We start from the raw sequence: 27136 nt of genomic DNA on the forward strand, positions 1-27136 counted from the left end.
TGGGGGGGGTCCCAGAGCCCCCTCGCACTTGGGGCACTCTGTAGGGTCTAACGCTGCGCTCCCTCTCACTGTAGGATGTGGGCAAGCCTTACCCCCCGGACCTGTCCCGCAGCCCCCAGAGCCTGAGCGACACCGGCTACTCCTCAGACGGCATCTCCAGCTCGCAGAGCGAGATCACGGGGCTGGTGCAGCAGGAGGAGGAGAAGCTGAGCGGCACGGGGCTGGCAGGGCAGAGCCCCCCGAGCCCCTCCGAGCTCACCAAGCTGGAGAGCAGCATGAGGCCGCTGCTGGAGGCTCGGGGGGGCCCAGCAGAGCCCAGCAAGGGCTCGGAGCAGCGAGAGGAGCAGCGACAGCGGCAGCGGCCCCGGTACCTCTCCATCACCCCCGAAGCCTTCGACTCGGACGAGGAGCTGGAGGATATCCTGGAGGAAGACGAGGACTCGCTGGAGTGGGAGAACCAGAGGGAGCAGCGGGAGAGCATGGAGTCTTCGGATGAGTTCGGCAGCAAGCTGCGGCACGACTACGTGGAGGACAGCAGCGAGGGGGGCTTCTCCCCGGTGCCCCCCCACCCCAAGGGCCGGGAGGAGGTGAGCGACGAGGAGTTCATGCGGAGGCAGATCCTGGAGATGAGTGCGGAGGAGGACAACCTGGAGGAGGAGGAGGAGGAGGGGGGCTATGGGCGCACCAAGTACAGCGCCGCTAAAGCCGACGCAGAGAAGAGCAAAGAGCCCCCCTTGGCCAAGCGGCACCTGCCGCACGGCGCCAGCAGCCTGTACAAGGAGGAGAGGAAGGAGCTGGAGGCAGCCGAGGGCGACGACATGAGCACGGCCCAAGGGGGCCTGCGGCGCTTCAAGACTATTGAGCTGAACAGCACGACCGGCTACGGCAGGGAGATGGAGATGAGCCAGGACGCGGACACCAGCCTGGAGCGGGAGCCAGAGCTGGAGATGGAGAGCCTGACGGGGTCACCCGAGGAGCGCTCCCGCGGCGAGTACTCCTCCACCCTGCCGGCCACAACGCCCAGCTACACCTCGGGCACCTCGCCCACTTCCATCTCCTCCCTGGAGGAGGACAGTGACAGCAGCCCCAGCCGGCGGCAGCGGCTGGAGGAGGTGAAGCAGCAGAGGAAGGCTCGGCACCGCTCGCACGGCCCCTTGCTGCCCACCATCGAGGACTCGTCGGAGGAGGAGGAGCTGCGCGAGGAAGAGGAGCTGCTGCGGGAGCAGGAGAAGATGCGGGAGGTGGAGCAGCAGCGCATCCGGAGCACGGCGCGCAAGACCAAGCGTGACAAGGAGGAGCTGCGGGCGCAGCGGAGGAGGGAGCGCTCCAAGACTCCCCCCAGCAACCTCTCCCCCATCGAGGACGCCTCCCCCACCGAGGAGCTGCGGCAGGCGGCGGAGATGGAGGAGCTGCACCGCTCCTCCTGCTCTGAGTACTCGCCCTCCATCGACTCGGAGGCTGAGAGCTTCGACGCCGTGGCCTCCAAGCTGTACAAGTCGGGCAGCGAGTACAACCTGCCCACCTTCATGTCGCTCTACTCCCCCACCGAGAAGGTGGAGAGCGGCCCCAGCCAGCCCGCCAGCAAGCCCCTCAAGAGCGCCGAGGAAGCCTACGAGGAGATGATGAGGAAGGCAGAGATGATGCAGAAGCAGCAGATCCAGCAGGCCCAGCAGGGCGTTTCCTACGGCAGCACCTACCAGCAGGTGGGGTACCGCGGCACCGAGGGGCAGAACGGCTTCGAGTACCAGTACGCGGAGGAGTACGGGTACGAGGGCAGCGCCGCGCACCCCTCGCAGCCCGACTACCCGGGCACCCTGTCGAAGCCGGGTGCGGTGTACGAGGAGATCCTGCAGACCTCGCAGAGCATCGCCAGAATGCACCAGTCCTCCTCGTTTGACCTGGCTCTGGAGCAGGGCGACAAAAAGAAAGGGCAGGAGGAGGCGTACCAGGAAAAGCACTTTCTGAACGCCGAGAGCGCGTACGCTGAGCTGATGAAGCAGAACGGGGGTCCCCTCACCCCTGGGACCAGCCCCACGCAGCTTTCTGCTCCTGTCTCCTTTTCTGCCTCCGAGGGCAGCAAGGCCATTCCTGATGTCCAGGTCACGCAGCATTTTACAAAAGAAGGACAGGACTGGGCCAAGCTCCAGGGCACCCCAGCAGCGCCCAGCCCCGGTCCCAAGCCCCTGACAGCTCCTTACGCCTACAGCAAAGCTACCGGCGCAGTCACAACAGCGGCAGCCGGCCCCGCCAGCACAGCACAGATCTACAGCTCTGCAGAGCCCACAGCCTCACCCGCCAGGAGCTACGGCCCGGTGAAGAGCTCCATCAGCTACGGCTCACAGACGGAGGACGTCTCCCGAAGCAAGGCAGCGGTTGAGACCGGTGTGCAAATGGCCAGGGAGAAGCTCCAAGCGGTGAGCGACAGCAAGCCCCCACCGGCCAAGACGTACCCGTTCTTCAAAAGCTCCAGCCCCCCGCTCTCACCAACGTCTCCTACTCAGAGTCCCACCCGTGCCGTCCCCAGGGCGGCCGCGCCCCCTGGCCCCACCACCAAGTCCACTGCCGAGTTCTCCACGCAGACGCAGAGCCCCCTCCTTGCCTATGACGTCCCCGCCACCACCGGCACCTCCGCCTCTTCCCCCATGGTGGCCCAAGGGACGCAGACGCCGCACCGGGCAGGCTCGCCTCGCCTGGCCCGGCAGCAGTCCTCGCAGGACTCCCCCTTCATGCTGATCACGCTGGCAGCCGATGCGGCCAGCCAAACCAAGCCGCCAAGCTCCTCCGAGTCCCCCACCTCGTCTCCCACCAGGACGAGCCGGCAGATGATTCCACACGGGTACGGCCAGGAGCCGGAGCAGCCGCTGGGTGCATACGTCCGGGCGCAGCACGGGAAGGAGCAAGCCCAGAAGGTGCCCGTGACTTCAGGCACCGACGGCATCGCGGGGCTGTACGGCTGGGGAGCGCTCCCGGCGGAGAACATCTCGCTGTGCCGCATCTCCTCCATCCCCGGCACCTCCCGCGTCGAGCCGGGGCCCAAAGTGCCGAGTGGTAGTGCCGTGGACTTGCGGACTGCTCTGAAGTCCGCCCCCATCATCATAACAGACCAAGGCATGGATCTCACCTCCTTGGCCACCGAGGCCAGGAAGTACTGCCTGACTTTGGACCAGCTCCCAAGCCGGCAGTCCACGGCCATCCAGCCCCTGATCATCAACCTCAACGCCCAGGAGCAGCCCCACGCCATCATTGCAGCTGCCAGCACCGCCGGCCTCGCCATCGCCTCCCCGATGCTCATCTCCCAGCCCAAGCAGCCCGTGGTCTACGGGGACCCTTTCCAGAGCCGCATGGACTTTGGGCAGGGGACCGGCAGCCCGGTGTGCTTGGCGCAGGTGAAGCAGGTAGAGCAGGGCGTGCAGACGGGCGCCGTCAGAGCCAGCGGGGCAGCTGGCCCCACGCCTGCTGGCAAGCCCGAGCCAGCCGCTCCCCCCCAGGCGAAGTTCTCGAGGTACAGTTTGCCCAGCCAAATGGTGAAGAAGGATGTGCTGATCACGCAGACCAGCATCGCACAGAGCAGCAGCGGCGTCCCGCAGCCCTTCCCACAGGAGCAGGGCTCGGAGCTGTACCGGGCAGTGCCAGTGGAGCTGAAGACCCAGAGCCCGCTCCTTGCCCTGGGAGGGAAGAAGTCCCAGGTGATGATGGTGCAGGTGGAGGACGTGGCAGGCGGCCCGGTGACCAAAGTGCTGAAGGAGGAGCCCCCAGCCAACGTGCTGGACCTGACGGGTGTGAAGGCGGAGAGCCAGGTGGCCTGCTGTGACGTGGTCTACAAGTTCCCCTTCGGCAGCAGCTGCACTGGTGCTTTCAACCCCACTTCCAAGATGCCCGAGAAGAAGGCTGGGGACGCGGTCCCCAGCAGGAAGGCCGGAGGGCCCCTCTATGGCAGCAGGGAGCCGGAGCTGCCGGAGACCTTCCCGTACCGGGAGCAGCCAGCGCCTGCTCTCTACGAGGAGCAGAAGTTTTACCCCACCGGCACCTTTGGGAGGCTCTACTCCTCCATGTCAGACACCAACCTGTCCGAAATTGGGATGAACTACTACCCCCCAAAGGGGGACCAGCCCTTCCCTGCCAGTGAGGCTGCCGTGGACTTGAGCACCATGAAGCATTCCTACAGCGTCGGCTTTGCCGAGGGGGGGTACCTGGGCCAGGGCCTGCAGTACGGCTCCTTCTCCGACCTGCGCCAGCCCACCGAGCTGCTGGGCCACCCGCTCCCCATGAGGAGGTACAGCTCGGCCTCCAACATCTACTCCGATTACCGCTACTCGCCCCGAGGGGACCTGGCCAGCTTCCAGGAGTCCAGCCTGGCCCACTACAGCGCCACGACTGCGCGCGAGATCAGCCGCATGTGCGCCGCGCTCAACTCCATGGACCAGTACGGGGGCCGGCACGCCAACGGCCCCGACGTGCTGCCCTACGGCCCCAGCAGCGGCAGCGGGGGGCTGGCAGCTCAGCCGGGGGGTGCCGTGGCCCCGAAACCCGGCGGGATGTTCAACCCTAACGTCCCCGAGGCGCGGCAGGGCTTTGGCAGCCTGGCGCAGTACAACGTGCCCAGCGTGCGCCTGGGCGCCATCAGGCAGATGTTCCCGTCCTCCGCCACCGTGCGGGCGGCCGACGGCATGATCTACTCCACCATCAACACTCCCATCGCCTCCACGCTGCCCATCACCACCCAGCCAGCCTCTGTGCTGCGCCCCATGCTGCGCGGGCTGTACCGACCCTACGGCCCGGCCGGCGTGGCCGCCGTCCCGCTGGCCAGCCTGGCCAGGATGCCCGTCGTCACCCCCCGCGTCCCGCTGGCACCGCAGAGCCTCTATCGCTACCCGGCCCCCAGCCGCCTCCCGGCCTCCTCGCTGATGGAGACCCCCGTCTACCTGGGCAAGCCAGGCAGCGCCGCAGCGGGCACCGGCCCCGCCGCCAAAGCCCCCGCCGGCCCCGCTGCCGGCTTGCAGAGAGCAGAGGCCTCGGGGGCTGCCCCCCGCGCCGAGGGACCGGCAGCGGGTGCCAAGGAGGGCGGGCAGGCGGCCCCCTCGTCCAAGCCGCCCTTGGAGGAGCGGGAGCGGGAGGAGGAGCGGCAGCGCAAGCAGCAGGAGCACGTGCTGCAGCTGGAGCGGGAGCGCGTGGAGCTGGAGAAGCTGCGGCAGCTGCGGCTGCAGGAGGAGCTGGAGCGGGAGCGCGCCGAGCTGCAGCGGCACCGGGAGAAGGAACAGCTGCTGGTGCAGCGGGAGCTGCAGGAGCTGCAGTGCATCAAGCAGCAGGTGCTGCAGCAGCAGCAGGAGGAGCGGCACGCGCAGCTGGCGCTGCAGCGGGAGCAGCTGGCCCAGCAGCGCCTCCAGCTCGAGCACATCCACCAGCTGCAGCACCAGCTGCAGCAGCAGCTGGAGGAGCAGAAGAGGCAGAAGAGCACCTTCCCCAGCGCTGCCGAGCCTGCCGCCCGCCCACCCGAGGGACCCGCCGAGGCACCGCGGGGCCCCGCACACAACGGGCAGGGGTGGCCCCCACCTGGCCAGGCGCTGCCTGGGGGGCCAGAGGGTGCTGCCGGACCCCGCTACCCTGCGCCACAGAGGCCCCTCAGTAGCTCGGCCTCGGACATGTCCCTGCAAGCTGAGGAGTCCTGGGAGCCTGGCCGGGGCATCAAGAAAAGGAACTCGATGCCGCGGCTGCGGGATGCCTACGAGAAGGAGGCGGCGAGGAAGACGGCGGACAGCAGCGTGCAGACAGACGAGGAGGATGGCGAGGAGCGGTACCTGCTGTCACGGCGGCGGCGGTCGCGGCGCAGCACCGACTGCAGCGTGCAGACGGACGAGGAGGACAGCGGGGAGTGGGAGCAGCCCGTGCGGCGCCGGCGCTCCCGGCCATCGCGGCACGCTGAGGCCAGCGCCGAGGGCAAGGCAGACGGCACCGCACGCTGCACGGCCAGCATCGGCATCCAGACCATCAGCGACTGCTCTGTGCAGACAGAGCCCGACCAGCTCCTCCGCGTCTCCCCCTCCATCCACATCACCACCCACGACCCCCGCGTGGAGATCGTCAAGTACATCTCGGCCCCGGAGAAGACGCAGCGGGGCGAGAGCCTCGCCTGCCAGACGGAGCCCGAGCCGCCCCCCCAGCCCGGCATCGTGGTGCCCCAGCTGACGGTGCCCACCACCATCACCCCTTACTCCACCAACATGCAGATGGTGAGCACGGGCCCCCTGGACCCCCACGCTGTCCGGCAGCAGACCCTGGGCAAGTTTGAGAAGAAGAAGCCAGACCCCCTGGAAATCGGGTACCAGTCCCACCTGCCGGCCGATTCCCTCTCCCAGCTGGTGACCCGCCAGCCGCCCCGCTCTCCCCAGGTCCTCTACTCCCCCGTGTCCCCCCTGTCCCCGCACCGCCTCCTGGAGTCCTCCTTTGCCACCAGCGAGCGGCTCAACAAGGCTCACGTCCCGCCGCAGAAGCACTTCGCCGACTCGGCCCAGCGCCAGCAGACGCTGCCGCGCCCCATCAAGACCATGCAGCGCTCCCTGTCCGATCCCAAGCCCATCAGCCCCACCTCGGAGGAGGCCGGCAAGGACAGGTTCTCCCTCTACCAGCACCCGCTGCTCCCAGGCACCCAGGTACATGCACGTGAGGTCTCGCTCAGGCACCTCTCCCGAGGGTTCCTCTGCTGACGCCGCGCTGTGTCCCTGTCCCCACGCACCCACGTCCCCTCTTGGTGGACATCTCTCCTCACTGGGGACAGGTGTGTCCCCGCTCCACATCCTCCTCCTGCATGTGCCCGACCACTCTGACCCGAGCTGAACCTTTTTTGGTGGCATTTCAGCACTGTCAGGAGGAGAGGGGCAGCGCTGGGCACGCAGCCGCCTGACACGCTCTCGGTCTGCAATAAATAGACTTTCCCTGGGAGAACAGCTCCAGGAGGCGCCTCAGGCCATTTCAGTTTCATTACTGCTGCAGCAATTAATATTTTAAAAGGTTGGCTCCCTGCAGCAGCTGATGGCAGCCCATGTGCATGGACACGTGGCTCCAAGCCAAGCAGCAGGAGGTTCCTCCAGGTCTGTGGGTACTCAGGGCGGCCGTGGAGGTGGCACCGCTTGTCCATGGGGAGACAGATGGGAGCTGCCACCCCACAGGCGAGCCTGGGTTTTCAGTTGCCCCAGCTGGGTCCCCTTCCTCTCCCAAGGAGCAGGCACAACGTGCGGCTCAGTTTTGGGCTGCAGCTGCCCTTGCTCCCATCCGCAGCCAGCCCCGTTTCACAAGTGGGGAAACCGAGGCACAACCTGGCAGCGCCCTTCCTTACTGAGCAGCGCAGGGGAAGAGCAGGCAAGGGACGGGCTGCCCGGTGTCCCCAGACACGAGCTGCCCCACCTGGGGTGCAGCAGGGAAATGCAGCCCTCAGAGAGCCCCTGGCTCAGCGGGCCCCGTGCAGCCACTCTCCTGCCGCATTTCCAAGCCCTGCTGCAAAGCGCAGGGCTCTTCGCAGCGCTCGGCGGTGCTCCTCTGCTGGAGCGCCCACGGCCAGCCTGGCACTTGGCTCACTGCCACTCCTGGTAATTATTCATAGAAAGTGCCCTGCCTGTTACTTCCATCCTATTTATTACAGCTTTACATAAATGCCGCTTTCTCAGGGCACGAGGGGACACGCGCGGGGCCTTCGGCCGCTCTGCACAGCCCCGCGGGCAGCGCTGCCTTGCCCCAGGGGGCTGGGCGGCCGCCACCCGCGCTGCTGATGGGTTTCCCTTGCTTTGCAGGTGGGTGGGCTGCAGTCGAGCCCGCTGGCACGCAAGGTGAAGCGCACGCTGCCCAGCCCGCCGCCCGAGGAGCCCCACGTGCCCCTGGGCAGCCCAGCCACCCCCCAGCTCTACCTGGGCAGCCTGGCCCCCAAGGCCCCCCCCGGGGCACCGGTCACCAAGGCCAGCCTGCTGAAGGAGCTGGACCGTGACCTGAAGCTGGTGGAGCACGAGTCCACGAAGCTGCGGAAGAAGCAGGCGGAGCTGGACGAGGAGGAGAAGGAGATCGACGCCAAGCTGAAGTACCTGGAGCTGGGCATCACGCAGCGCAAGGAGTCGCTGCTGAAGGACCGGGGCACGCGGGACCACCCCTACCTGCGCGGTCTGACCGACCGCCGGGACTACCTGTCGGACAGCGAGCTGCACAGCCTGCGCCTCGCCGCCTACGACAGCGCCAGCCTGCGCCCCGCGCCCGCCGCCCAGTACCCCGACTTCGCCGCCGCCTCCTACGGCGCCTACCCCTACCCGGCCCCGCCGGGGCCCCCCGCCTTCCAGCCCACGCGCCCGCAGCCCCCCCAGTTCCCCGCTGCCAGCACCGCACAGGACAGCTTGCAGGCTGCCCCCTTGCCCGCCTTCGCCTCACCCGGCGCCTTCCCGGCCCCCGGGGCCGCGTACACGGAGCTGGGCACCCCGGCCCAGCCGGGCTTCCGGCCCCAAAACCCCTACCAAGCCCAGGGCGCCTTCGCTGGCACAGCCGCTGTGCCTGCAGCGCAGCCCGCACTCTTCCAGAGCCCGTCGGACACGCACCAGAAGCCACGGCAGACCTCGCTGGCTGAGCTGGAGCAGAAGATCCCCACCAACTACGAGGTCATCGGCGCGGCCACCAGCTCCTCCGCCGTCCCCGACGCCACCTTCAGCGCCGCAGCGGTGAGCAGCGGCTACGAGCAGTACAAGGCACCCGAGGCCCGGCCGGCCGAGAGGGCTGGCGTCACGCAGGGCCCGTCGGCCAGCTTCTCCTCCGAGTCCCTCTACACCAACCTGGAGCAGAACATCCCCCGTAACTACGTGATGATCGAGGACATCAGCGAGCTCACCAAGGAGAGCCCAGCTGTGGACGGGCAGAAAGCGGAGCCGGGGGGCACGGGCGCCAACGGCCGCCACGGCAAAGAGAAGAGCGAGCTGGGGGATGCCGAGGGCTCCGGCCGGCCCTGCTGCTATGCCAAAGCGGAGGAGGAGTCCGAGGAGGATATCTATGACCACCACGGCCCCGAGCATCGCGGGAAGAACAGCTACCACCGGGGCGTGGAGAGCAATGGCAGGGTGTCGGGGAGCTCCGCGGGCTCCTACTACTATGGGGACGGTGAGTACCGGCACTCCTCGCGAGCGGACAAGCATGGCTCCGGCGTGGCACTGCCAAAGCATTCGTCCAAGAATCTGGCACCCGCTGTCGTCTCCTCGAAGCGCAGCAAGCACAGGAAGCAGGGCATGGAGCAGAAGATCTCCAAGTTCTCTCCCATAGAAGAAGCCAAAGACGTGGAGTCAGACCTGGCCTCCTACGCTGTGACAACGTCGGTCAGCAGCAGCAACGTGGCCTCCAGGGCCAAGAAGCTGCAGGACGAGATTACCTATGGCCTCAAGAAGAACGTCTACGAGCAGCAGAAGTACTATGGCGTGTCCAGCCGGGACCTGGTGGACGAGGAGGAGCGGGTCTACTCCACTGGCAGCAGAACTCGCTCCTCTGGCTACGGGCTGGAGAAGTCCTCCGGCCGTGACACCGTCAGCCGGAGCAAGTCCTACGAGCGGGAGGGCGCAGAGAGGTCCCAGAAGGGCAGCTCCAAACCCTCGTCCCTCAGCATGAGCCAGAGCCGGGGCCGGGCTCCGGTCCGCACGCAGCCCTCGGAGGAGGAGAGCCCCATCAGCCCCCTGGGGAAGTCAGTGGGGGGGTCGCGTTCGGCGGGGGGCCCTGGCCCACAGTCGTCAGGGGACCCCTGCTCCCAGTTCTGCTCCAGCCACTCGTTGCCTGATGTGCAAGAGCACATCAAAGATGTGCCAAGGAACCACTCGTACAAGCACGAGGAGGGCTACGGCATGGACGATTCCCATTGCGTTGTCTCGGACAGCGAAGGTAACAGCTACCCGTGGTGGTGAGCACCCAGAGCATGGCGCTTCCCCGGGGCATGCTCGTCTGCAGAGACACTCTCACGGCCTCAGTTTGCTTGACACGTGCCTTCCTCCCCCCTTTCCAGTCCTTGTCCGGGTGTTTGATGTTCGCCGGCGCTGCCCGGTGCTTGCGCGGTGCCCCACCCTGTCCCTGCCGGCGCGGGCTGTCCCCTGTGTGTGTCACCAGCTGCTTGCCTTCTCCTGCCTCATTGCATGGCTTCAGCCCGGGCTGCGTTCCCGCCTGCGGAGCGAGAGATTGACTGTGGTTTGTTTTTGGTTTCTGAAGCCTATCATTTGGGTCAGGAGGAGACAGACTGGTTTGATAAGCCCAGGGAGGTGCGGTCGGAGCGGGTAAGGCACTACGGCGGCCACTCTTCCTCGCAGAAGAGACCCCCGGCTAAGCACACCTACCACGACTACGACGAGCTGCCCGACGAGGACCCGTGGCAGCACGACGACTACCCCCAGCACCGCGAGCACCGGCACCACGGCGACTATGGGCGCCACGCCGCCTCCTCCCGCCACGACGAGCAGCCGCGCCGCTCGGCCAAGCAGCACCCGCGGGAGCCCGGCCGCCACGAGCCCCGTGGCCACGCGCCGCCGGCCACCGCCAAGAAGGCGCAGCAGCCCGAGCCCCGCGGCACGGCACCGTACGGCCCCAGCGCCTCCGAGTACGCCCCGCCGTCACGCCCTGCCACGCATCACCACGGTGCTGAGCCCCAGAAGACGCCGAAGACGCCGCAGCCGCACGGGGCACCTGCCCCGGCGCAGAAATCAGAGGCACCAACGCCCGCGCAGCAGCCGGCGGGCAGGCAGCAGCAGGCTGGGCAGCAGGCAGCGCGGCAGCAGCCGGCAGCGAGGCAGGCTGCCCAGCCGGCGGGCTCGGCACAGCCCAGGACACAGGGACCCGCCTCGTCCCGGCCACCACAGCAGCAGCCGGGGACAGGCCAGGCTGCGGGGAAGGCACCGGCCGCACCGCACGCGCAGCCGGGTGGGCACCCGGGGCCACAGGTGAGTATGGGCACGGCTGGGTCTGCTGCAAGCCCCAGGGGAAGGGTTGGGGACCAAAAGGGGACCCATATGTGCATGTCCGTGCACGTGCCACCCCAGATGGCACCCTTCAGGAGGGTGCACAGCCCTGCGCCCCTGCCTCTTCTGGAGCTGTGGGGCCACTTCCCCACCGCACTTTGCGTTTTTTCCCCGGGGAGCAGTACACGGGCATTGCCACAGCAAGCCCTGCATCACCTCCCACCCACCCGGACCACCCTAAAGGGTGCTCTGCTCTGCCGTCCCGGCTGGGGGGGTGAGAGCCTAAAGGCATTTTGTGCCTCACAGCAGAAAGCGGAGCAGACGGACGCGCCCAAACCCGCGGTGAAGGTGCCGCAGCAACCGGGGAGAGCGCCCACGGCTCAGCCCCCAGGAGCAGCAGGTCAGTGCGCCCCGAGGCACAGGGCTGGCCCCGTGCTGCCTGGCTGCCCCCCCCCAAGGGGCTTTTCCCTGCTAACAGCAGCCTCCTTTGTCCCCCAGCAGACAGCAAGGTTGGGCCGAGGGCAGCCGGACCCCGTGGCCCTGCCAGCACAGGCACAGGGCAGCCTGGGGTGGAAGGAGAGAGCGTTTTCTCCAAAATCCTGCCGGGAGGGGCAGCAGAACAAGCAGGCAAACTGACTGAAGGTAAGGGTGCACCCCGCAGACGGCGATGCATTGGGACGGGGTCAGGCACCACAGGGGGGGCCGGGAGCCTCCATCGGGATGCGCCAGCATCGCAGTCTGATGGCTTTGGTTTGGGGTCTGGGCATGGGATGCATCAGGACACTTCTATCCTCACGCTTCTCCGGCTTCCCCGCAGCGGTGTCAGCTTTTGGCAAGAAATTCACTTCGTTCTGGTGAGAACGGCACAAGGTGAGTTGAGCGGCGCCGATGCCGCGCCCCGGTGCGTCCCTGCCCTGCCGTGCCCTGACGCCCTCCCACCGCAGGAGCTGGGGAAGCGAGTGGAGACCGAGTCGTTGCAGCGGAAAAACCTATGAAGAAGCCAGCGGCCTCAGCACGCGGCGCCAGACTCTGGGTATAACGGTGAGCCGCCCCCCGGGGCCGTCCCCAGCTCCGCACCAGGAGCTGCTCCAGATGCTCCTGCCCTTTGTGGCATGGTGCCCTCATCACCTCCTGTCGCTCGGCCCGGTGGCAGCGTCCCCATCCCCTCCCTGACCCCTGTCCCTCTGTCTCTCAGCAGCTTTGGAAAGCAGGGTGACCCCCTGGGTGCCGGACCTCACGCAGCAGACAGCGGCGAGCAGCAGCTCCGGCGCGGCACGCGTAGGGGGGACCCCCGCTTGCCCAGGGGCCGTGCCGGGACCCGCGGCCCTTTCTCAAGATTATACGCAGAGTTGCTCCCTCCGAACCCCAGCTCTGGCATCTTCATAGGTTTTTCCCCTCCGCGCGAGCCGAGGGCCACCCTTCCGTCCCCTCTGTCCTGCCGGCCCCTTGGCCCCCCTGCACTGCAGCCTGCTCCCCCCCCCGGGGAGTGGGCGCGCCCCGTTAGGACCTAACACTGTTTCACTACCGAAATACGAGGCCATAGGACTCTGACAGGCAGCGCAGACACGGGCTGGCCTTTGCCAACGCCGGGCGCTGCCCTGAAGCCATTCGAAGCATTCAAAGGGCCACGCTCGCCCTCGCCACGCAGCCGGCGCGCCCCGCTGCCGGGCACCCCTTTTCTTTGAAGAACAGCCTTAATCATCCCACTTTGAGTTCTGTGTATACCTCATCTGCACCGGGGGGGGGGAAACGGGGTGTTGTCGGGGAAGGGGGGGGGGGGACGGGCTTTTTATTTTTCCATTTTTTTGTTTCTTTGGGTTCATTTCATTGATTTTTTTATTTGACTTTGTACCAAATCCTCTTCCCTCTTTGCTTTGTGCGACGAGTTAGCACATGGGCTGTTGTTTGTAGAAGCAATAGAGTGCAGGAGGCCACACCAAGAGCACAATCCACCGAAGACGATCAGGAGAGCTTCAGCCTCTGCCGATATCCTTCCTCTTTACTGTGCAATTCAAGTCCTTCTTAAGCCATTACGCGGGGGCCCGCTGGCACCGGCGGAGGGGTCCCCACCACCCCCGCGGCGTGCCCGGCCGCCCCGCTCCTCGCGCCCCCCCGTCCCGCCGGCCCCGGTGCCCCGCGCACCCCGTCCCGTGTTCTATGCAACGAAACACCACGGCTCCGGAACGAGCCCCGGCCGCAGCCGACAGCTCCAACGTGGCGTGCCAAGGGCGTCACCGCCACACCGGGTCCCCCCCCCTTGTCCCCCCCCCCTGCCACCCGCGCGCCCCCAGCCCCAGCCGCAGCCCGTGGCCTGCTCGCCCCGCCGCGGGGTCGCCGCCGTGCCCCGTGCCCGTCCCGCCGTACAGCATGGCTTCGCCGCTTCTCCGCACGCCCCCCGACAGCGCTCGCTTCTACCTTCGCCTGGACTCTTTATTTATTTATTTTTTTATGATGATGATTATTTTGATTTTTTTTTTGTAAATTATTATTTCAAACGGCCGCCGGCCTCCCTCCCCCATCGGCTCCTGGCGGTGTGGGATGCAGAGGACCTGGCCGCCCTACAGGGGCCCGGGGGGGGGCCGCAGCTCCCCCCCCCCCCCCAGCCCCGGCGCTGTAAATACCTGTACAGTGTGTAACCGGCACCGGGCCCCCCCCGGCCCCCCCCAGCACACCTCCAGCCGCCCACCCGGGGCTGGGGGGGCCCCTTTTTGGGGGGCGGGGGGGTGTTGGGGGGGCCGCGTGCCCCCCCCCCAGTGACGGTGTGCGTGTGTGCCGTGCCCTGTGAGCCCCGTCGTGCCCCCCCCGTGCCGCCGCCGTGTCGTGACCGCGTACCACGAGTCGCCCCCCCCCCTCCACCACCCCCCCGACCCCCCCCCAGGTGTTTCTGTGGGAACGGAATAAAACAACGCGGACTTGGTCTGAACCCGCCTCCGCCTCGTGCCTGCCCCGGGGGGGTTGGGGGTTTTTTTTTGGGGGGGGGGGGGTCGGGGTTGGGGTCCCCCCCCTCCGGTAGCGCCCCCCCCACCCCGCGCCGCCAGGGGGCGCTGTAACGCGGCCGGGGGGGCCCCGCCCCGCCCCGCCCCCCGGAAGCGGCGCCGCCCCCCCCCCGAGGCCGCGAGATGGAGCCGGTGGTGAGGGGCTGGGGGGGGGGGAGGTGACGTCACCGGGGGGCCCGGCCCGGCCCGCGCGCGTCCCCGCCGCTGCCCCCCCCCCCCCCTCAGAGCCCCCCCCCCGTGCCCGGAGCCCCCCCGGTGCCTGCGCGGGGCCCGCAGGTGCCCCCCCCCATGTGCCCCGGGACCCCCATAGGAGCCCCCCCGTGTGCCCTGGGACTCCCATAGCCCCCCCATAGGCCCTGGTAGCCCCCCCTCCATGGCCTCTGGTACCCCCATAGCCCCCCAAGTGCCCTGGGACCCCAATAACTGCCCCCCATGTCCCCTAGTACCCCCATAGCCCCCCCCATGTGCCCTGGGACCCCCATAGCCCCTGGTAGCCCCCCCTCCATGTGCCCTGGTACCCCAGTAGCCCCCCCCATATGCCCTGAGACCCCAGAAGCCCCCCCCCATGTCCCTTGGTACCCCAGTAACTGTACCCCACGTGCCCTGGTACCCCCATAGCACCCCCCTGTGTGCCCTGGGACCCTGGTAGCCCCCCCCATATCCCATGGTACCCTGATAGCCCCCCACCATGTCCCCTGGTACCCCCATACCCCCCCCCCATATGCCCTGGTACCCCTATAACTGCCCCCCATGTCCCCTAGCACCCCAGTAGTACCCCCCCGTGTGCCCTGGTACCCCCATAGCCCCCCCCCATATGCCCTGGTACCCCCATAGCAGCCCCCCATACCCCCTAGTACCCCAATAGCCCCCCCCATATGCCCTGGTACCCTAATAACTGCCCCCCACATACCCTGCCCCCCCCAGGTCCCCCCCCCCATACCCTGTTCCCCCAGCCTTGTCCCATGCCCCTGGTCCCAGCCCCGTGCCCCGCAGCCAGCCCGCCGGTCCCGCAGGTGCTGCCCAGCCTGGAGGAGGTGGCGGGGCTGTACCGGGAGCTGAGCCAGCACCCGGGGCTCAGCACCGCCTGCCTGGGCCCGGACGTCACCACCCAGTACGGGGGCAAGTACTGCAGCCTCTACACCGGTACGGGGACGGGGACGGGGCGGGGGGCACGCGGGGAGGGGGATGCCGGGGGTGCTCACCCCGTCCCCTTGTCCCCGCGCAGAGTGGTCGCAGCGGGACCTGGCGCGGGCGGAGACCATCAAGTCGTGCCGGCAGTACCTCGTCTTCCATGATGCCACCTCCATCGTCTACGCGGGGCCCGCCGGCACCTGCTGCGAGATCAAGGACGAGTGCGTCCCCCCCGTGCCCCGCGTCACCCCCATGCCCCATGTCCCCGCACCGCTGGGGCCATGGGGCTGACGTGGGGCCGTGGGGGCCTTCCCGCAGGCTGCTGAGCAGCGAGTCCCCCAGCGGGGCGCTGAAGGCCGTCCTGCGCAAGGCTGCCGGCAAGGAGAAGGAGAAGGAGAAGCAGTTCCTGGAGGTGAGCTGGGGGCCGGGGGGGGATGCAGCAGGGAAGGGGCGGGGGGCTCGGGCTGCCCCCATCCCGTGCCTGCGCCCCCAGGTGTGGGATCAGAACCGCAAGGTGAAGAGCATCGACCTGACGGCGCTGGACAAGCACGGCAGCATCTATGATGACGGTGAGGGACGAGGGCTGGGGTGGCCCTGGGGGACCCCGGGGATGGGGCGGCCGGTGCCTGAGCCTCCCCGCAGACCAGTTCGGCTGCCTGGCCTGGTCGCACTCGGAGACCCACCTGCTCTACGTGGCGGAGAAGAAGCGCCCCAAGGCCGAGTCCTTCTTCCAGAGCAAAGCGCCGGAGCTGGACCGCTCCACGGATGAGGACCTGGAGCGCCCCGAGAAGCCGGACGCGCCCCTCAAGGTGGGTCCCCGACACCCCCGGGGTGACGGCTTCGCGCCCCGCGGGTGGCACTGATGGGGCCGTGCCGCAGGGCGAGCAGTTTGTGTACCGCGAGGACTGGGGGGAGACGCTGAGCACCTGCAGCGTCCCCGTGCTCTGCGTGCTGGACATCGAGGGCAGCAGCGTCTCGGTGCTGGAGGGCATCCCTGAGCACGTCTCCCCCGGACAGGTCAGGATGGGGACAGCGGGGACGGGGGAGGTGGTGGGAAATGGGTGACACCATCACCGAGCGGCGCCGTCTCCCTGCGGGCAGGCCTTCTGGTCCCCAGAAGACACCGGCGTGGTGTTCGTGGGCTGGTGGCATGAGCCCTTCCGCCTGGGGCTGCGGCACTGCACCAACCGCCGGTGAGTGCCGGTCCTCCCCGGGCACCCCAAACCCCTGGGGGACCCCCAGCCCGCCCCGCAGTGACGGTCCCCCTCTCCCCGGCAGCTCAGCACTCTTCTACGTGGATCTGACGGGTGGGGATTGTGGTGAGTGGCTCTCCCCCAGCCCCCAGCAGTGCCCGCTCTCCCCCAGCCCCCTGCACCCTCTCAGCGTCCCCTCGTCCCCTCGCAGAGCTGCTCTCGGATGACACCAGGGCCGTGTGGTCCCCGCGGCTCAGCCCCGACCGCTGCCGCATCGCCTACCTGGAGAACAGCGCCCTGGGGCCCCACCAGCAGTGCAGCCGCCTCCTCATGGTGAGCAGCTGGGCCCCAAAACGCACCCGGGAGGGGTTCAGAGGGGGCTGGTGGGCAGGATGGGACCCGACAAAGCCCCCCCGGCCCGTGTGTCCCGCAGTACGACTGGTACACCGAGCAGACCCGCACCGTGCTGGAGGCCGTCCCGCGGCAGGCGTGGGGTGAGTACGGCCCCGCGGGGAGCTCTGGGGAGATGGGGTGCAGGGGGTGCTGAGCCACGACGCTCCCCCCGCAGGCACCTTCCCCGGCATCTACTGCAGCGCCCTGCCGGCGCTGTGCTGGGCGGCCGACAGCCGGAGGCTTGTGCTGGACACGGCCCAGCGCAGCCAGCAGGTAAGGGGACACGGGGACACGGGGACACGTGGCGGGGCCGTGGTGGTGCCCGGCTGGACTCTGCCCTCCTGCCCCTAGGACGTGTTTGTGGTGGACACACAGACGGGTGCCACGACCTCTCTGACAGCCGGTGAGTGCCGTGCTGTGCCGTGCTGGGGCTGGGGCTGGTCCTGCCTGCAGCTCTGAGCCTCCCGTCCTCCCCAGGTGCGCCCCAGGGGAGCTGGTCTGTCCTCACCATCGACCGGGACCTCCTAGTGGCCAAGTTCTCCACCCCCAGCTGCCCCCCCACGCTGGTACGGTGCCGTCCCCGTCCCCACAGTGACCCCCAGCCCCCCGGCCGCTGGCACTGAAGCTTCTCCCCACGCAGAGAGTCGCTGTCCTGCCCAGCGCGGGCCAGGAGGCGCAGGTGCAGTGGGTGTGCCTGCAGGACGCACCCCCCGTGCCCAGCATCAGCTGGAGCATCCGCACCCTGCAGCCCCCCCCGGAGCAGGAGAACCCCCAGTACGGTGAGCACCGGGGGCAGCAGGGCTCTCACCCGTCCCTGCTGAGCCCTGACCCTGCCTCCACCACCCCCGCAGGGGGCCTGGACTTCGATGCCATCCTGCTGCGCCCGAGCGAGGGTCCCACTGCCCAGAAGCCCCCCCTGGTCGTGATGCCCCATGGTGAGAGCTCGCCCCCCAGCCCCCCCGCAGCGCTGGCTGTGTCTGCGCGGTGTCACCCCGCTGCCCGTCCCTCGCAGGGGGACCCCACACCGTCTTCTCTGCCGGGTGGATGCTGTACCCAGCCGTGCTGTGCCGCGTGGGCTTCGCCGTGCTGCTGGGTGAGCGGGGGGGGCGTTGGGGCACGGCACCCCTGCAGTGCCCGCAGGGTCCGGGGCGGGGGGCAGGAGGTTTCTGACGCCGTCTCGCCCAGTGAATTACCGCGGCTCGCTGGGCTTCGGCCAGGACAGCGTCAACTCCCTGCCGGGCAACGTGGGCACGCAGGACGTGCGGGACGTGCAGGTACGGTGCCAGCAGACGTGCGAGCCCCCTGGCCCTGTGGGCACCCCCAGGGAGGGAGACCCGGGTGTGGGCACGTCCCCACCCCGGCGCCTGTCCCCTGCGGGCGCAGCTCTGCGTGGAGCGGGTGCTGCAGGAGGAGCTGCTGGACTCCAGCCGGGTGGCCGTGGTGGGCGGCTCGCACGGGGGCTTCCTGGCGTGCCACCTCATCGGGCAGTTCCCCGACACCTACCACGCCTGCGTGGTCCGCAACCCCGTGGTGAACATCGCCTCCATGGCCACCACCACCGACATCCCTGACTGGTGAGTGCTGCGCCCCCCGGCTCCCCCCGACCCCAGCCCTGCACGTGCCCCCCCTGCCTCTCGCCCGCAGGTGCCTGACGGAGACGGGGCTGCCCTACGTGCCGGCTGCCCTGCCGGACCCAGCGCAGTGGGCGGAGATGCTGCAGAAGTCACCCATACGCTACGTTGACCGGGTACAGCCCCGTCCCTGTCCCCATCCCCTGCACCCACCCATGGCAGTGTTACTGAGCCGTGCCCCCCACAGGTCCGCACGCCCGTGCTGCTGATGCTGGGGGAGGACGACCTCCGTGTGCCCCCCAAGCAGGGGCTGGAGTATTACCGTGCCCTGAAGACCCGCGGTGTCCCCACGCGGTGAGTAGGGGCTGGGTGCTGGGGAGCGGGCTGCGGGCACGGCGCTAACCCCGCTCTGCCCTGCAGGCTGCTCTGGTACCCAGGGAACAACCACGCACTGGCCGGCGTCGAGGCCGAAGCCGACGGCTTCATGAACATCGTGCAGTGGCTGCTGGAGCACTTGCGGTGCTGAGAGGCCCCCGGCACTGTCACTCCCCAATAAACGGTGTAGCTCAGCACTGGGATTGTCCGTGATGGTGCTGCGGCCGCCGGTCACACCGCAGAGGGTGGAGATGTCCCGCTGCCAGCTCCCAGCACCCCGCAGCCCCCCCGGGTGCGCACAAGGCAGCGGGTCTGGCACTGCCCCCAGCCAGGCACATGCCTTGGCACCCTGCCCCGCTGTGGAGCCGCAGACGGCGGCGGCCCAGCGCGGCGGCGGAGCGGCCCCATGGCCTCGGGGAGACGGTGGGGCATGGAAAGCCCAGGGGAGCCGGCGGAGGGGCTGCAGAGCCACCCCGGCTCCTGCTACCGGGAGCTCAGCCGCTTCCCTGCTATCACCCGCGCCGCACTGGGTGCCGCAGGGAGGGGCCAGGCCTTTCTCCTCTACACCGGTGAGTTGGGGCTCGCGCGCCCCCGGCACTCTTGGCACGGGCGGGCGCTGACGTCCCCGTCCCACAGAGTGCAGCCAGCCCGACCTGCGCCGCCGGCGGCTCCTGCGCTTCAGCCGGCACTACAGCCTGCAGCGGGCGGGTGGCAGCCTCACTGCCAGCCGGGCAGCGCTCAGCGCCGAGATCTGCCACCAGTAGGGCTTTGGGATGGGACGGGACGGGGCAGTGCGGCCGTGCCCCCGCTGCAGCCTCCCTGCCGCCCGCAGGCTTCTCAGCCAGGACTCGCCATCGGGGCAGCGCCGCGCCGTGCTCGCCCGCTGCCCGCTGCAGGGCCACGAGGTGCTGGAGGTAACGCGGGTGCCCGGGGATGCCTGGGGAGGGGAGGTGGGTGCTGTGGGTACGGTGTGCCTGTGCTCAGCCCCCCCCCTCGCCCAGGTGTGGGACGGAGGTGGGCGCAGCCACGGCGTGGACCTGACAGCGCTGGGGAAGCACGGCAGGGTCTACACAGAGGGTAGGGCCCCCTCCCAAAACACCCACAGGGTGCAGGTGAGGGTGGCACGGCTGGTGGCCCCGCTGGCTGCGCCCGTGCCACGCTGGGCTTTGGCACCCTGTCCCCGCACCAGGGCCCTTCGCCTGCCTGGCCTGGTCCCACTCGGAGACGCGGCTGCTCTACGTGGCCGAGAGGAGCCAGCCCAGGCCACCAAAACCCAGCCCGTGGCTTGTGCCGGGGGCAGCCGGGCCGGCAGAGGAGGAGGAGGTGGGTGGTGAGCGTCCCGTGAGCGTGCCACGTGCATGGTGAGCGTGCCAGTGACCACACCACGCACGCCGTGAGCAGGGCGAGCAGTTCGTGTACCGCGAGGACTGGGGGGAGGCGCTGAGCACCTGCAGCGTCCCCGTGCTCTGCGTGCTGGACATCGAGGGCAGCAGCGTCTCAGTGCTGGAGGGCGTCCCCGAGCACGTCTCCCCCGGGCAGGTCAGGATGGGGAGGGGGGGCAGAGCCCTGGGGGTCAGTGGGAATGCCCCGTGGCTCCGGCACGAGCCCAGCTCTCACGCAGGCTCTGTGGTCCCCGGATGACACCGGCGTGGTGTTCGTGGGCTGGTGGCACGAGCCCTTCCGCCTGGGGCTGAGCGCCTGCTCCAACAGGAGGTGAGCCCCCCGGTGCGACCCCGCTGCCCACGCTGTGCCGGCACGGTGAGGGCTGACGTAGCCACGGAGCTCTGACAGCCACTGCTCCTCCCCAGGTCGGGCATTTTCCATTTGGAAGTGGCCAGCAGGCGCTGCGGTGAGTGCTGGGGAGATCAGGGTGGTCCTGGTCCCCAGTGTCCCCATGGCACTGACCCCGCTGCCCACAGAGCTGCTGTCAGCCCAGCCCCGTGCCGCCTGCTCGCCCCGGCTGAGCCCCGACGGCCAGCGCCTGCTTTACCTGGAGGGGGCCGTGGGAGGGCCCCACCGGCAGTGCCTGAAGCTGCGGATGGTGAGGGGGCTGCGCGTGCTGGGCCGCCCCTCCCTGTTGGGCAGGAGCTGTCCCCCAAATCCCTCTCGGTCCCCAAATCCCCCGTGCCTCAGTTTCCCCATCGGGGTTTGGCTCTCCCCAGCTCACCTGGCAGAAGCGGCAGACGGTGACGGTGCTTGATGTGGTGCAGGAGCCCACGGGCGGTGAGAGCCACGCAGCCAGCGGGACTGGGTGCTGCTGGGGGGTCGGATTACCCCCCGATGCCGGGGGCCCCCACCCCAGCTCACCAGTGCCCTGCCCTGCTCACAGCCTTCACCGGGATCTACGCCACGGAGCTGCCGCCGCGGTGCTGGGCAGCCGACAGCCGGCGAGCCCTGCTGGGCACCCCGCAGCGCAGCCGCACGGTGAGCTGGGGGACAGGGACAGAGCAGGGCTGCGACACGGCCCCTGTGGTGACCTGGGATCCCGCGCTCTGTCCCCTCGCAGGACCTGCTGCTGGTGGACACGGAGGCAGCCACTGTCACCAACCTCACTGCTGGTACGCTGCGCCTGGCTGCTGGAGGCTCGCTGGCAAGTCAGGGTGAGCCCCGGCGGCCATCGGGGTGCTGCTGTCTGCAGGGTCACCCGAAGGGTGCTGGGAGCTGCTCACCATCCAGTGGGACCTGCTGGTGGCCACCTGCTCGGCCCCACACCGCCCACCCCGCCTGGTGAGCAGCGCCGTAGCACGGCACCATGCGCGGTGCCCGTGACACCTTGCCGAGGGAAAGGGGTGCCCCGGTGCCACTCAGCGCCCGTCCCCAGGTCGTGGCAGAGCTGCCACCGTTGGGTCAGGAGCTGTCCCTGCGCTGGGTGACAGTGGAGGATGCCCCAACGGTGCCTGGCATCACCTGGAAAACCCTGATGGTTCGGCCTCCCTGCGGTGGGCAGAGCTCTGCTCCGTGCGGTGAGCGCCCAGGGGCCCCCAAGCACCCGGGTGCTACTGGGTGCTGGGGGCCCTTGGGTGAAGGGGGGTGGGAAGGGCCTGGGGACACTGGGTATGCAGGGCAGCGGGGGCTGAGCAGGGCCCCTTCCTCGGTGCAGGCACCCAGCCCTTCGAGGCGCTGCTGCTGAGCCCACCGGGCAGCAAGGCACCGCACCCCCTCGTTGTGTGCCCCCACGGTGAGTGAGGGGGCAGCGGGGACACCCCTGCGCTGCTGGTGGCACCCCAAGTGATGTCCCCGCTGTCCCCAGGTGGCCCTCACGCCGTCTTCGATGCCCGCTGGCGCCCGAGCATGGCCGCACTGTGCCGCCTGGGCTTCGCTGTGCTCCTGGGTGAGTGCTGGGGACCCCGGCGCCAGGTGTCCCCCGTGCCACGCTGGGGATGTGGCACCCCACAAACGCTCTCTCCCCAGTGAACTACCGCGGCTCCCTGGGCTTCGGGCAGGCCAGCATCGAGTCCCTGCTGTCCCGTGTGGGTGAGCAGGATGTGGCGGACACACAGGTCAGGGGGGCGCTGGGACAGGGTGCTGGGGGTGCTGTCGGGGTGGGGTGCTGACCGTGGGGTGCCCCACGCCCGCAGCTGGCCGTGGAGCAGGCGCTGCACAGCGAGCCCCTTGACTCACACCGCCTGGCCCTGCTCGCCGGCTCCCACGGAGCCTTCATCGCCCTGCACCTCCTCGCCCGTGAGCCCAAGCGCTACCAGGCGTGCGCCCTGCGCAACCCCGTCTCCAACCTGCCCGCCCTGCTGGGCACCTCCGACATCCCCGACTGGTGAGGCTCGCCCACCCCACGCCGTGCCGCGTCGCTCCATGCCCTGGGCACCACACCACCTCGCTGCCTCCCTCCCACAGGCGCTACGTGTCCCTGGGGCTGCCCTACTCCTTCGAGCGGGTGCCCGGTGCCGAGGACATAGCCACCATGCTGCAGCGCTCACCCATCGCCCAGGCGCACCGGGTACGGCACAGGGGGATGGACGCGGGGGGGCCGGGGCTGGGGGCTGAGCACCCACCGCTGCTCGTGCCGCAGGTACAGACGCCAGTGCTGCTGTGTGTGGGTGCCCGGGACCGGCGGGTCAGCCCCACGCAGGCGGTGGAGCTGTACCGGGTGCTGCGGGCCAGGGGGGTGCCGACACGGTGAGTGGGGCGCAGGGGTTGGGGGGAGCAGGCAGGGAGCCCTGGGGCACCGGCTGAGCATCCCCTGCCCACCCCCAGGCTGCTGTGGTACCCAGAGGGCGGCCATGCACTGGCAGGCACAGAGACGGAGGCTGATGTTTTTGGGAACTGTGCCCGCTGGTTCCTCCAACACCTGAGACAGCCCCGGCACAGCCCCTAGCACCTGCGGTGGCCTTGGAGTGCCCGGGGGTCCTGGGGATGGCACCGGGACCAGAGGAGAGCGGAGCAAGTGACGGCACAGGATGGAAATGGGGACGTGGGCTTGCCTCTAAATAAACATGTGCCACCTGGTGCAGAGCTGTCCTGTGCATCTTGGCCCCGCTGCAACACAGACAGAGGCTGGCTCCACACCCTTTATTGGCATCGGGGGGGCAGGCAGGGGGGTGCCACCCCTCCAGCCGCCCGCAGCCCGGCTCAGACCATCTTCATGACCTTGTGGATCCAGTCGACGTAGAGCGAGACGCGGATGAAGAGGGCGGGCTGGTCGGTGCGGGCGCAGACGCGGGACGGGGTGATCACCCCCTCCAGCACCCAGCAGTCGGCAGTCAGGCAGGCCAGGGGCCCTCCGTAATCCCCCTGCGGGGCCAAAAGAACACCGTGACCCCCATCCTGGGGGGTGGCCCCGAGCCCCCCCGGGCCCCGCTCACCTCGCAGGCGCCCACGCCGGAGCGCAGCGGGGCGGTGCACAGCTCGCTCTCCTTCAGGCGCCCACGCAGCGCCGCCTGGCACTCGCCGTGGGCCAGCACGGGCAGCTGGGCCACGTTCAGCACGCGGCTGTCGGCCGTGCCTGCAGGGTGCCAGTCCCCGGGGCGGCGGCAGGGGGTGGCATGGAAGGGGGAGGGCGTGAGAAGGGGGTGTCATGGGATGGGCAGGGGGATGCTGCGGGAAGGGGGATGCTGTGGGCAGGGGGTGTTGCAAGCAGGGGGACACGACAACGGGGAGGCTGTGGGCATGGAGGTGCCACTGCATGGGGATGGTGCGGGCAGGGGGATGCCGTGGCCGGGGCTGCCCACATGGGGTACCTCTGGTTTCCCCCCAGCCGGCGATCTCGCAGATGGTGCCCGCGGGCACGACGTAGCGCTCAGGTGGCAGGCAGATCAGGGCCACGCGCTTGTTCAGCACGGCTGGCCTGCAGAGGGACAGGGGGTGTAGGGGACGTGGTGCCAGTGCCAACAGTGCCAGGGCACGGGGCTCGGCTGCTCACCTCGCCAGCTTCAGCAGCACCAGGTGGGACTCAGAGGGACCGCAGAGGATGCGCACGATGGGGATGGCCTGCAGGTCGGGGTCTGCAGGGCCGGGGTCCTTGAACAGCAGCCCCAGGTGCACCTCGTAGCCTGACAGGTCCGCGTCGCTGCAGGACGGGGACATCAGGGCACGGCGGCGCCCAGCGCCTTGCGTGCTGTCCCCAAGCTCACCAGGACGAGAAGCACTGGCGGATGCTGATCACCCACTGCTCGTTCACCAGGGACCCGCCGCAGAAGTGCACGCCGGCCCTGCAGGCACCAGCATGAGGGGGGGCAGATCGAGGGGGTGCCCGGCTGGCGGCGCAGCGGTGCTGGCACACGGGGTGCCCCGCTCACCGGTTGCGGATGCTGACGGTCCATGGCGAGTTGCCGGGCTGCCCGCCCACAATGCGCCCCTTGAGCTGCAGCCTCTCGTCCCGCCGGCCGCACTGCTCGAACGTCACCGCCTCTGCGCACACGGCAGGCGTCAGCCGGTGGGGTCCGCGCCCACCGCGTGGCACCCGGCGTCCCCCCGTCCCTACCCGCGCTCTCCAGGATGGACGGCACCGCGTTGCCGGCTGCGGAGAGAACAGCAAGGGGGTGGCTGCAGCGGGGTGGCCACAAGCACGCCGCGGGGCAGGGGGGGCTCGGCGGGGCCGGGGCTCACAGCAGGGCTTGATGGCGCAGTAGTCAAAGGGCATGCGGGGGTCCATGGTGTAGCACCAGGGGCCGTGGCTGTCGTTGTCGGGGTTGCGGCAGTAGTTCTCCTCCAGGTGGGCCTCGGGGTGGGTGGCGGGAGAGATCCTGCCGGGAGGGTGTCACCACCTCTGTCCCCGTCCCCGTGGCCGTGCCGCAGCCCCCGGGAGGCTCCTGCACACACTCACTGGGGCACGTGGGGGGTCCGCGCGTCCCAGCGCTGGCACGTGATGCCCTTGCGCGTCTTGCTGACGTGGCCGCGGTACGTCTCGCCGTGGCCGTGGTAGCACTCTGGGGGCAGGCAGGGAGCGCCCTGTCACAGGCGGGCACCCTGACGGGGGCACCCCCACGCCCAGGGCAGCGGGGCTCACCCTGAGCACCCAGCTCGTCGTCGCAGCGGCGGATGTGGAAGCAGAAGGCAACGCGGACGCTGGGGCGGGTGGTGAAGCACCACGGCGCCTCCGAGCCGTCGGGGTTGCGGCAGTAATTCTCCTGCAGGTCCCTGGCAGAGCAGCCGGCTGCGTGCCCGTGCCCACGGGTGCTGCCCACGGCCCCCCCGTCCTGCCCCGCCACACCTACTTGCACGGGTACTTCTCGGGCACAAAGTGGTGCCGGTGCGGTGCCTGCGCGTCCCAGCGCTGGCACGGGATGCCCGACACGGTGACGTTCACCCGGCCCCGGTAGCCTTCGCCCTTCCCCCTGAAGCAGTTGGTGGTGACGTTGAGGGGCCGCGGACGCTTCTCTGCTTGCGTGGCCAGAGAACAGCGGGGTGAGGGTGGCAGCGAGGACACCTGGCCCTGTGTGCCACCAGCGGGGACTTACTGCAGACGCGGATGCGGCAGTACTCGCGCTCCCGCGCGGGGTCAACGGTGTAGCACCAGGGCTGCTCGGAGCCATCCGGGTTGCGGCAGTAGTTGTCATCCAGACCCTTCTCGGGGTACCTGGGCGAGAGACGGGGAGCAGTGGGTGAGGGTGACAGGCACCGTGCCAGCACCGTGGCTGCGCGCCCCCGGGCCGGTACTTGTCGGGGTGGTAGGGATGCTTGTGCGGGTGCTGCAGGTCCCAGCGCTGGCACTCGGTCCCTGACTCGGTGTGGTCCACGAAGCCCCGGTAATCCTCCCCGTTGCAGGTCATGCAGATGGCTGCCAACAGCGGGAGGGTGGCCTCAGCGGTGGCGGGGACAAGTGGCACGGGGCGTCCCCGGGGCGCGGCGCTCACCATCCTGGCACTTCTTGATGCCGCAGCTCTGGTGCCGCACGTTGGGGTCCACGGTGTAACACCAGGGGCCCCGCTTGTCGCGGTCGGGGTTGCGGCAGTAGTTCTCCTCCAGCCCGTTGCGTGGGGACGGCAGGAACCTGCGCCACCCCCGGTCAGTGCCACCGCCCCAGCGCCGTCCCCACCACCCCCACCCCGCACCCATCACCCCACACCGCCCCGTCCCGTGTCCCACCGCCCCGTGCTGCCCAGGGCTGGTGCCCACGGCCACTGGGGGGGGCGGCAGGGCGTGCGGTGGCACCTGTGGTCGTGCGGCGTGGTGGCCTGCCAGTGCTGGCAGCGCAGCCCCTTCTCGGTGGTGGCCCGCGTGCCGCGGTAGCTGATGCCGTCGGCCACGATGCAGTCCCGCAGGTAGTCTGGGCAGAGCCGGGCAGGGCGTTAGGGCCAGGCGGGCAGTGGGCGGGTGCCCGGCGTGCAGCCCCGGTGCCCACCTTTCTTCTGGTACAGGTCGCAGTGGATGTTCTTCTGCAGCCGCACGCCGGGCGAGTGCTGCGTCCAGCGCAGCAGCTGGCACAGCTGGCTCTGCCGCTCGTGGTGGAAGGCCCTGCGGGGCGTGACAGCGGGGTGGCACCGGGGGGGACATGGGGTGGCACCGGGGGGCACGGGGCTCACCCGCTTGGTGTCTCACCGGCAGGCCGGGCTGGTGGCACAGCGCTGGGCGCACTGCTCGGCCGGGCCTGGCTCTGGCGGTGGCGGTGCCTCGGGGGGTAGGGGCAGCAGCTCGGTGGCCCGCAGGCGCTGGAAGTCGTTGAGGGGCGAGCGGGAGCCTGGGGAGCACAGCGGGAGCTGGGCACGGGGGGCACGGGGCAGGATGGGGCCCCCCCGGGGCTGCCCAGACCCTCCTGCCCCCCCCCAGCCCCGGCCCTACCTGCACCCAGCGCCACGGCCACGGCCACAGCCAGCAGCACCCGCGGCACCGGCATGGCGCTGGTGGGGGGGGGGGCAGGGCCTGGCGGGAGGGGGCGTGGCCTGTTGGGAAGTGGGCGTGGTCTGGAGGAAGGGGGCGGGGCCTAGCGGAATGGGCGTGGCCTGATGGAAGGGGCGTGGCTTGGTGGATGGGGTGGAGCCTGTGGGGGTGGGCGTGGCTTAATGCTAGGGGCGTGGTATGATGCTGGGGGCGTGGCTTAATGGTAGGGGCGTGGCCTGTTGGGTATGGGCGTGGTT

The 27136-nt window shown here is 69.5% G+C and overlaps 4 protein-coding genes across 13 annotated transcripts in view; 3 read left to right on the top strand and 1 right to left on the bottom strand.

Annotated features, from left to right (window-relative positions):
* The window catches only part of BSN (bassoon presynaptic cytomatrix protein), a 66147-nt gene extending 53492 nt beyond the window's left edge, over positions 1 to 12655 (top strand). For 3 of the 7 annotated variants that reach the window (XM_072044054.1, XM_072044059.1, XM_072044060.1), the window contains 8 exons: positions 75 to 6647; positions 7782 to 9885; positions 10207 to 10931; positions 11256 to 11349; positions 11448 to 11591; positions 11767 to 11819; positions 11894 to 11990; positions 12148 to 12655. In XM_072044054.1, coding sequence (XP_071900155.1) covers positions 75 to 6647; positions 7782 to 9885; positions 10207 to 10931; positions 11256 to 11349; positions 11448 to 11591; positions 11767 to 11807 — 9681 coding nt within the window. In that variant the 3' untranslated portion in view covers positions 11808 to 11819; positions 11894 to 11990; positions 12148 to 12655. Of the gene's footprint in view, positions 1 to 74; positions 6648 to 7781; positions 9886 to 10206; positions 10932 to 11255; positions 11350 to 11447; positions 11592 to 11766; positions 11820 to 11893; positions 11991 to 12144 lie in introns of all 7 variants that reach the window. The other 4 variants (XM_072044055.1, XM_072044056.1, XM_072044057.1 and 1 more) reach the window with 4 other exon arrangements.
* A 1326-nt stretch (positions 12656 to 13981) lies between these two features.
* On the top strand, positions 13982 to 18805 carry LOC113845085 (acylamino-acid-releasing enzyme-like). The gene is made up of 22 exons (XM_072044064.1): positions 13982 to 14080; positions 14959 to 15088; positions 15171 to 15297; positions 15395 to 15488; positions 15570 to 15645; positions 15719 to 15885; positions 15956 to 16093; positions 16178 to 16269; positions 16355 to 16395; positions 16481 to 16602; positions 16703 to 16763; positions 16838 to 16935; positions 17014 to 17065; positions 17140 to 17228; positions 17303 to 17441; positions 17514 to 17597; positions 17675 to 17755; positions 17848 to 17936; positions 18046 to 18236; positions 18307 to 18409; positions 18481 to 18587; positions 18654 to 18805. Exons 1-22 carry the CDS (start codon positions 14069 to 14071, stop codon positions 18757 to 18759), a joined length of 2199 nt encoding a protein of 732 aa, XP_071900165.1. The 5' UTR covers positions 13982 to 14068; the 3' UTR covers positions 18760 to 18805.
* A 68-nt stretch (positions 18806 to 18873) lies between these two features.
* On the top strand, positions 18874 to 23069 carry LOC113845017 (acylamino-acid-releasing enzyme-like). 3 transcript variants are annotated; one of them, XM_072044062.1, is made up of 21 exons: positions 18874 to 19177; positions 19245 to 19368; positions 19441 to 19522; positions 19610 to 19685; positions 19798 to 19931; positions 20007 to 20147; positions 20230 to 20321; positions 20417 to 20457; positions 20528 to 20649; positions 20771 to 20831; positions 20938 to 21032; positions 21115 to 21166; positions 21247 to 21335; positions 21430 to 21571; positions 21709 to 21786; positions 21859 to 21939; positions 22020 to 22108; positions 22187 to 22377; positions 22458 to 22560; positions 22633 to 22739; positions 22818 to 23069. In XM_072044062.1, the coding sequence occupies exons 1-21, from the start codon at positions 19015 to 19017 to the stop codon at positions 22936 to 22938; spliced, it is 2184 nt and encodes a 727-aa protein (XP_071900163.1). In that variant the 5' UTR covers positions 18874 to 19014; the 3' UTR covers positions 22939 to 23069. The 3 variants fall into 3 exon arrangements, with proteins under 3 accessions (XP_071900163.1, XP_071900164.1, XP_071900162.1); XM_072044061.1 differs by having other exon boundaries at positions 19000 to 19177; positions 21430 to 21547; XM_072044063.1 differs by lacking the exon at positions 19245 to 19368 and having other exon boundaries at positions 18936 to 19177.
* Positions 23070 to 23117: 48 nt separating this feature from the next.
* On the bottom strand, positions 23118 to 26970 carry MST1 (macrophage stimulating 1). 2 transcript variants are annotated; one of them, XM_072044066.1, is made up of 18 exons: positions 26841 to 26970; positions 26601 to 26739; positions 26404 to 26516; positions 26214 to 26328; positions 25916 to 26052; positions 25719 to 25839; positions 25520 to 25638; positions 25277 to 25439; positions 25069 to 25199; positions 24886 to 24988; positions 24669 to 24805; positions 24544 to 24579; positions 24359 to 24470; positions 24194 to 24271; positions 23983 to 24129; positions 23801 to 23907; positions 23426 to 23565; positions 23118 to 23354 (listed from the first exon to the last, which is right to left on the bottom strand). In XM_072044066.1, exons 1-18 carry the CDS (start codon positions 26893 to 26895, stop codon positions 23193 to 23195), a joined length of 2115 nt encoding a protein of 704 aa, XP_071900167.1. In that variant the 5' UTR covers positions 26896 to 26970; the 3' UTR covers positions 23118 to 23192. The 2 variants fall into 2 exon arrangements, with proteins under 2 accessions (XP_071900167.1, XP_071900166.1); XM_072044065.1 differs by having other exon boundaries at positions 25277 to 25442.
* Positions 26971 to 27136: the final 166 nt, after the last annotated feature.

This window comes from Anas platyrhynchos, chromosome 13 (assembly GCF_047663525.1).
Source record: "Anas platyrhynchos isolate ZD024472 breed Pekin duck chromosome 13, IASCAAS_PekinDuck_T2T, whole genome shotgun sequence".
Taxonomy (NCBI): Eukaryota; Metazoa; Chordata; class Aves; order Anseriformes; family Anatidae; genus Anas; species Anas platyrhynchos.

Bases quoted from the DNA above. Each gene is read 5' to 3' on its own strand.
- LOC113845085 (XM_072044064.1), top strand. The intron at 15,646-15,718 runs GTGAGGGACGAG...GCCTCCCCGCAG, and splicing joins CGGCAGCATCTATGATGACG to ACCAGTTCGGCTGCCTGGCC. The intron at 17,229-17,302 runs GTACGGTGCCGT...CTCCCCACGCAG, and splicing joins CCAGCTGCCCCCCCACGCTG to AGAGTCGCTGTCCTGCCCAG.
- LOC113845017 (XM_072044062.1), top strand. From the start codon at position 19,015: ATGGCCTCGGGGAGACGGTGGGGCATGGAAAGCCCAGGGGAGCCGGCG. The intron at 20,458-20,527 runs GTGAGTGCTGGG...CGCTGCCCACAG, and splicing joins AGTGGCCAGCAGGCGCTGCG to AGCTGCTGTCAGCCCAGCCC. The intron at 21,033-21,114 runs GTGAGCTGGGGG...GTCCCCTCGCAG, and splicing joins CCCCGCAGCGCAGCCGCACG to GACCTGCTGCTGGTGGACAC.
- MST1 (XM_072044065.1), bottom strand. From the start codon at position 26,895: ATGCCGGTGCCGCGGGTGCTGCTGGCTGTGGCCGTGGCCGTGGCGCTG. The intron at 24,806-24,885 runs GTGAGTGTGTGC...CCCTCCCGGCAG, and splicing joins CGGACCCCCCACGTGCCCCA to GATCTCTCCCGCCACCCACC. The intron at 23,355-23,425 runs GTGAGCGGGGCC...TTGGCCCCGCAG, and splicing joins CCGGCGTGGGCGCCTGCGAG to GGGGATTACGGAGGGCCCCT.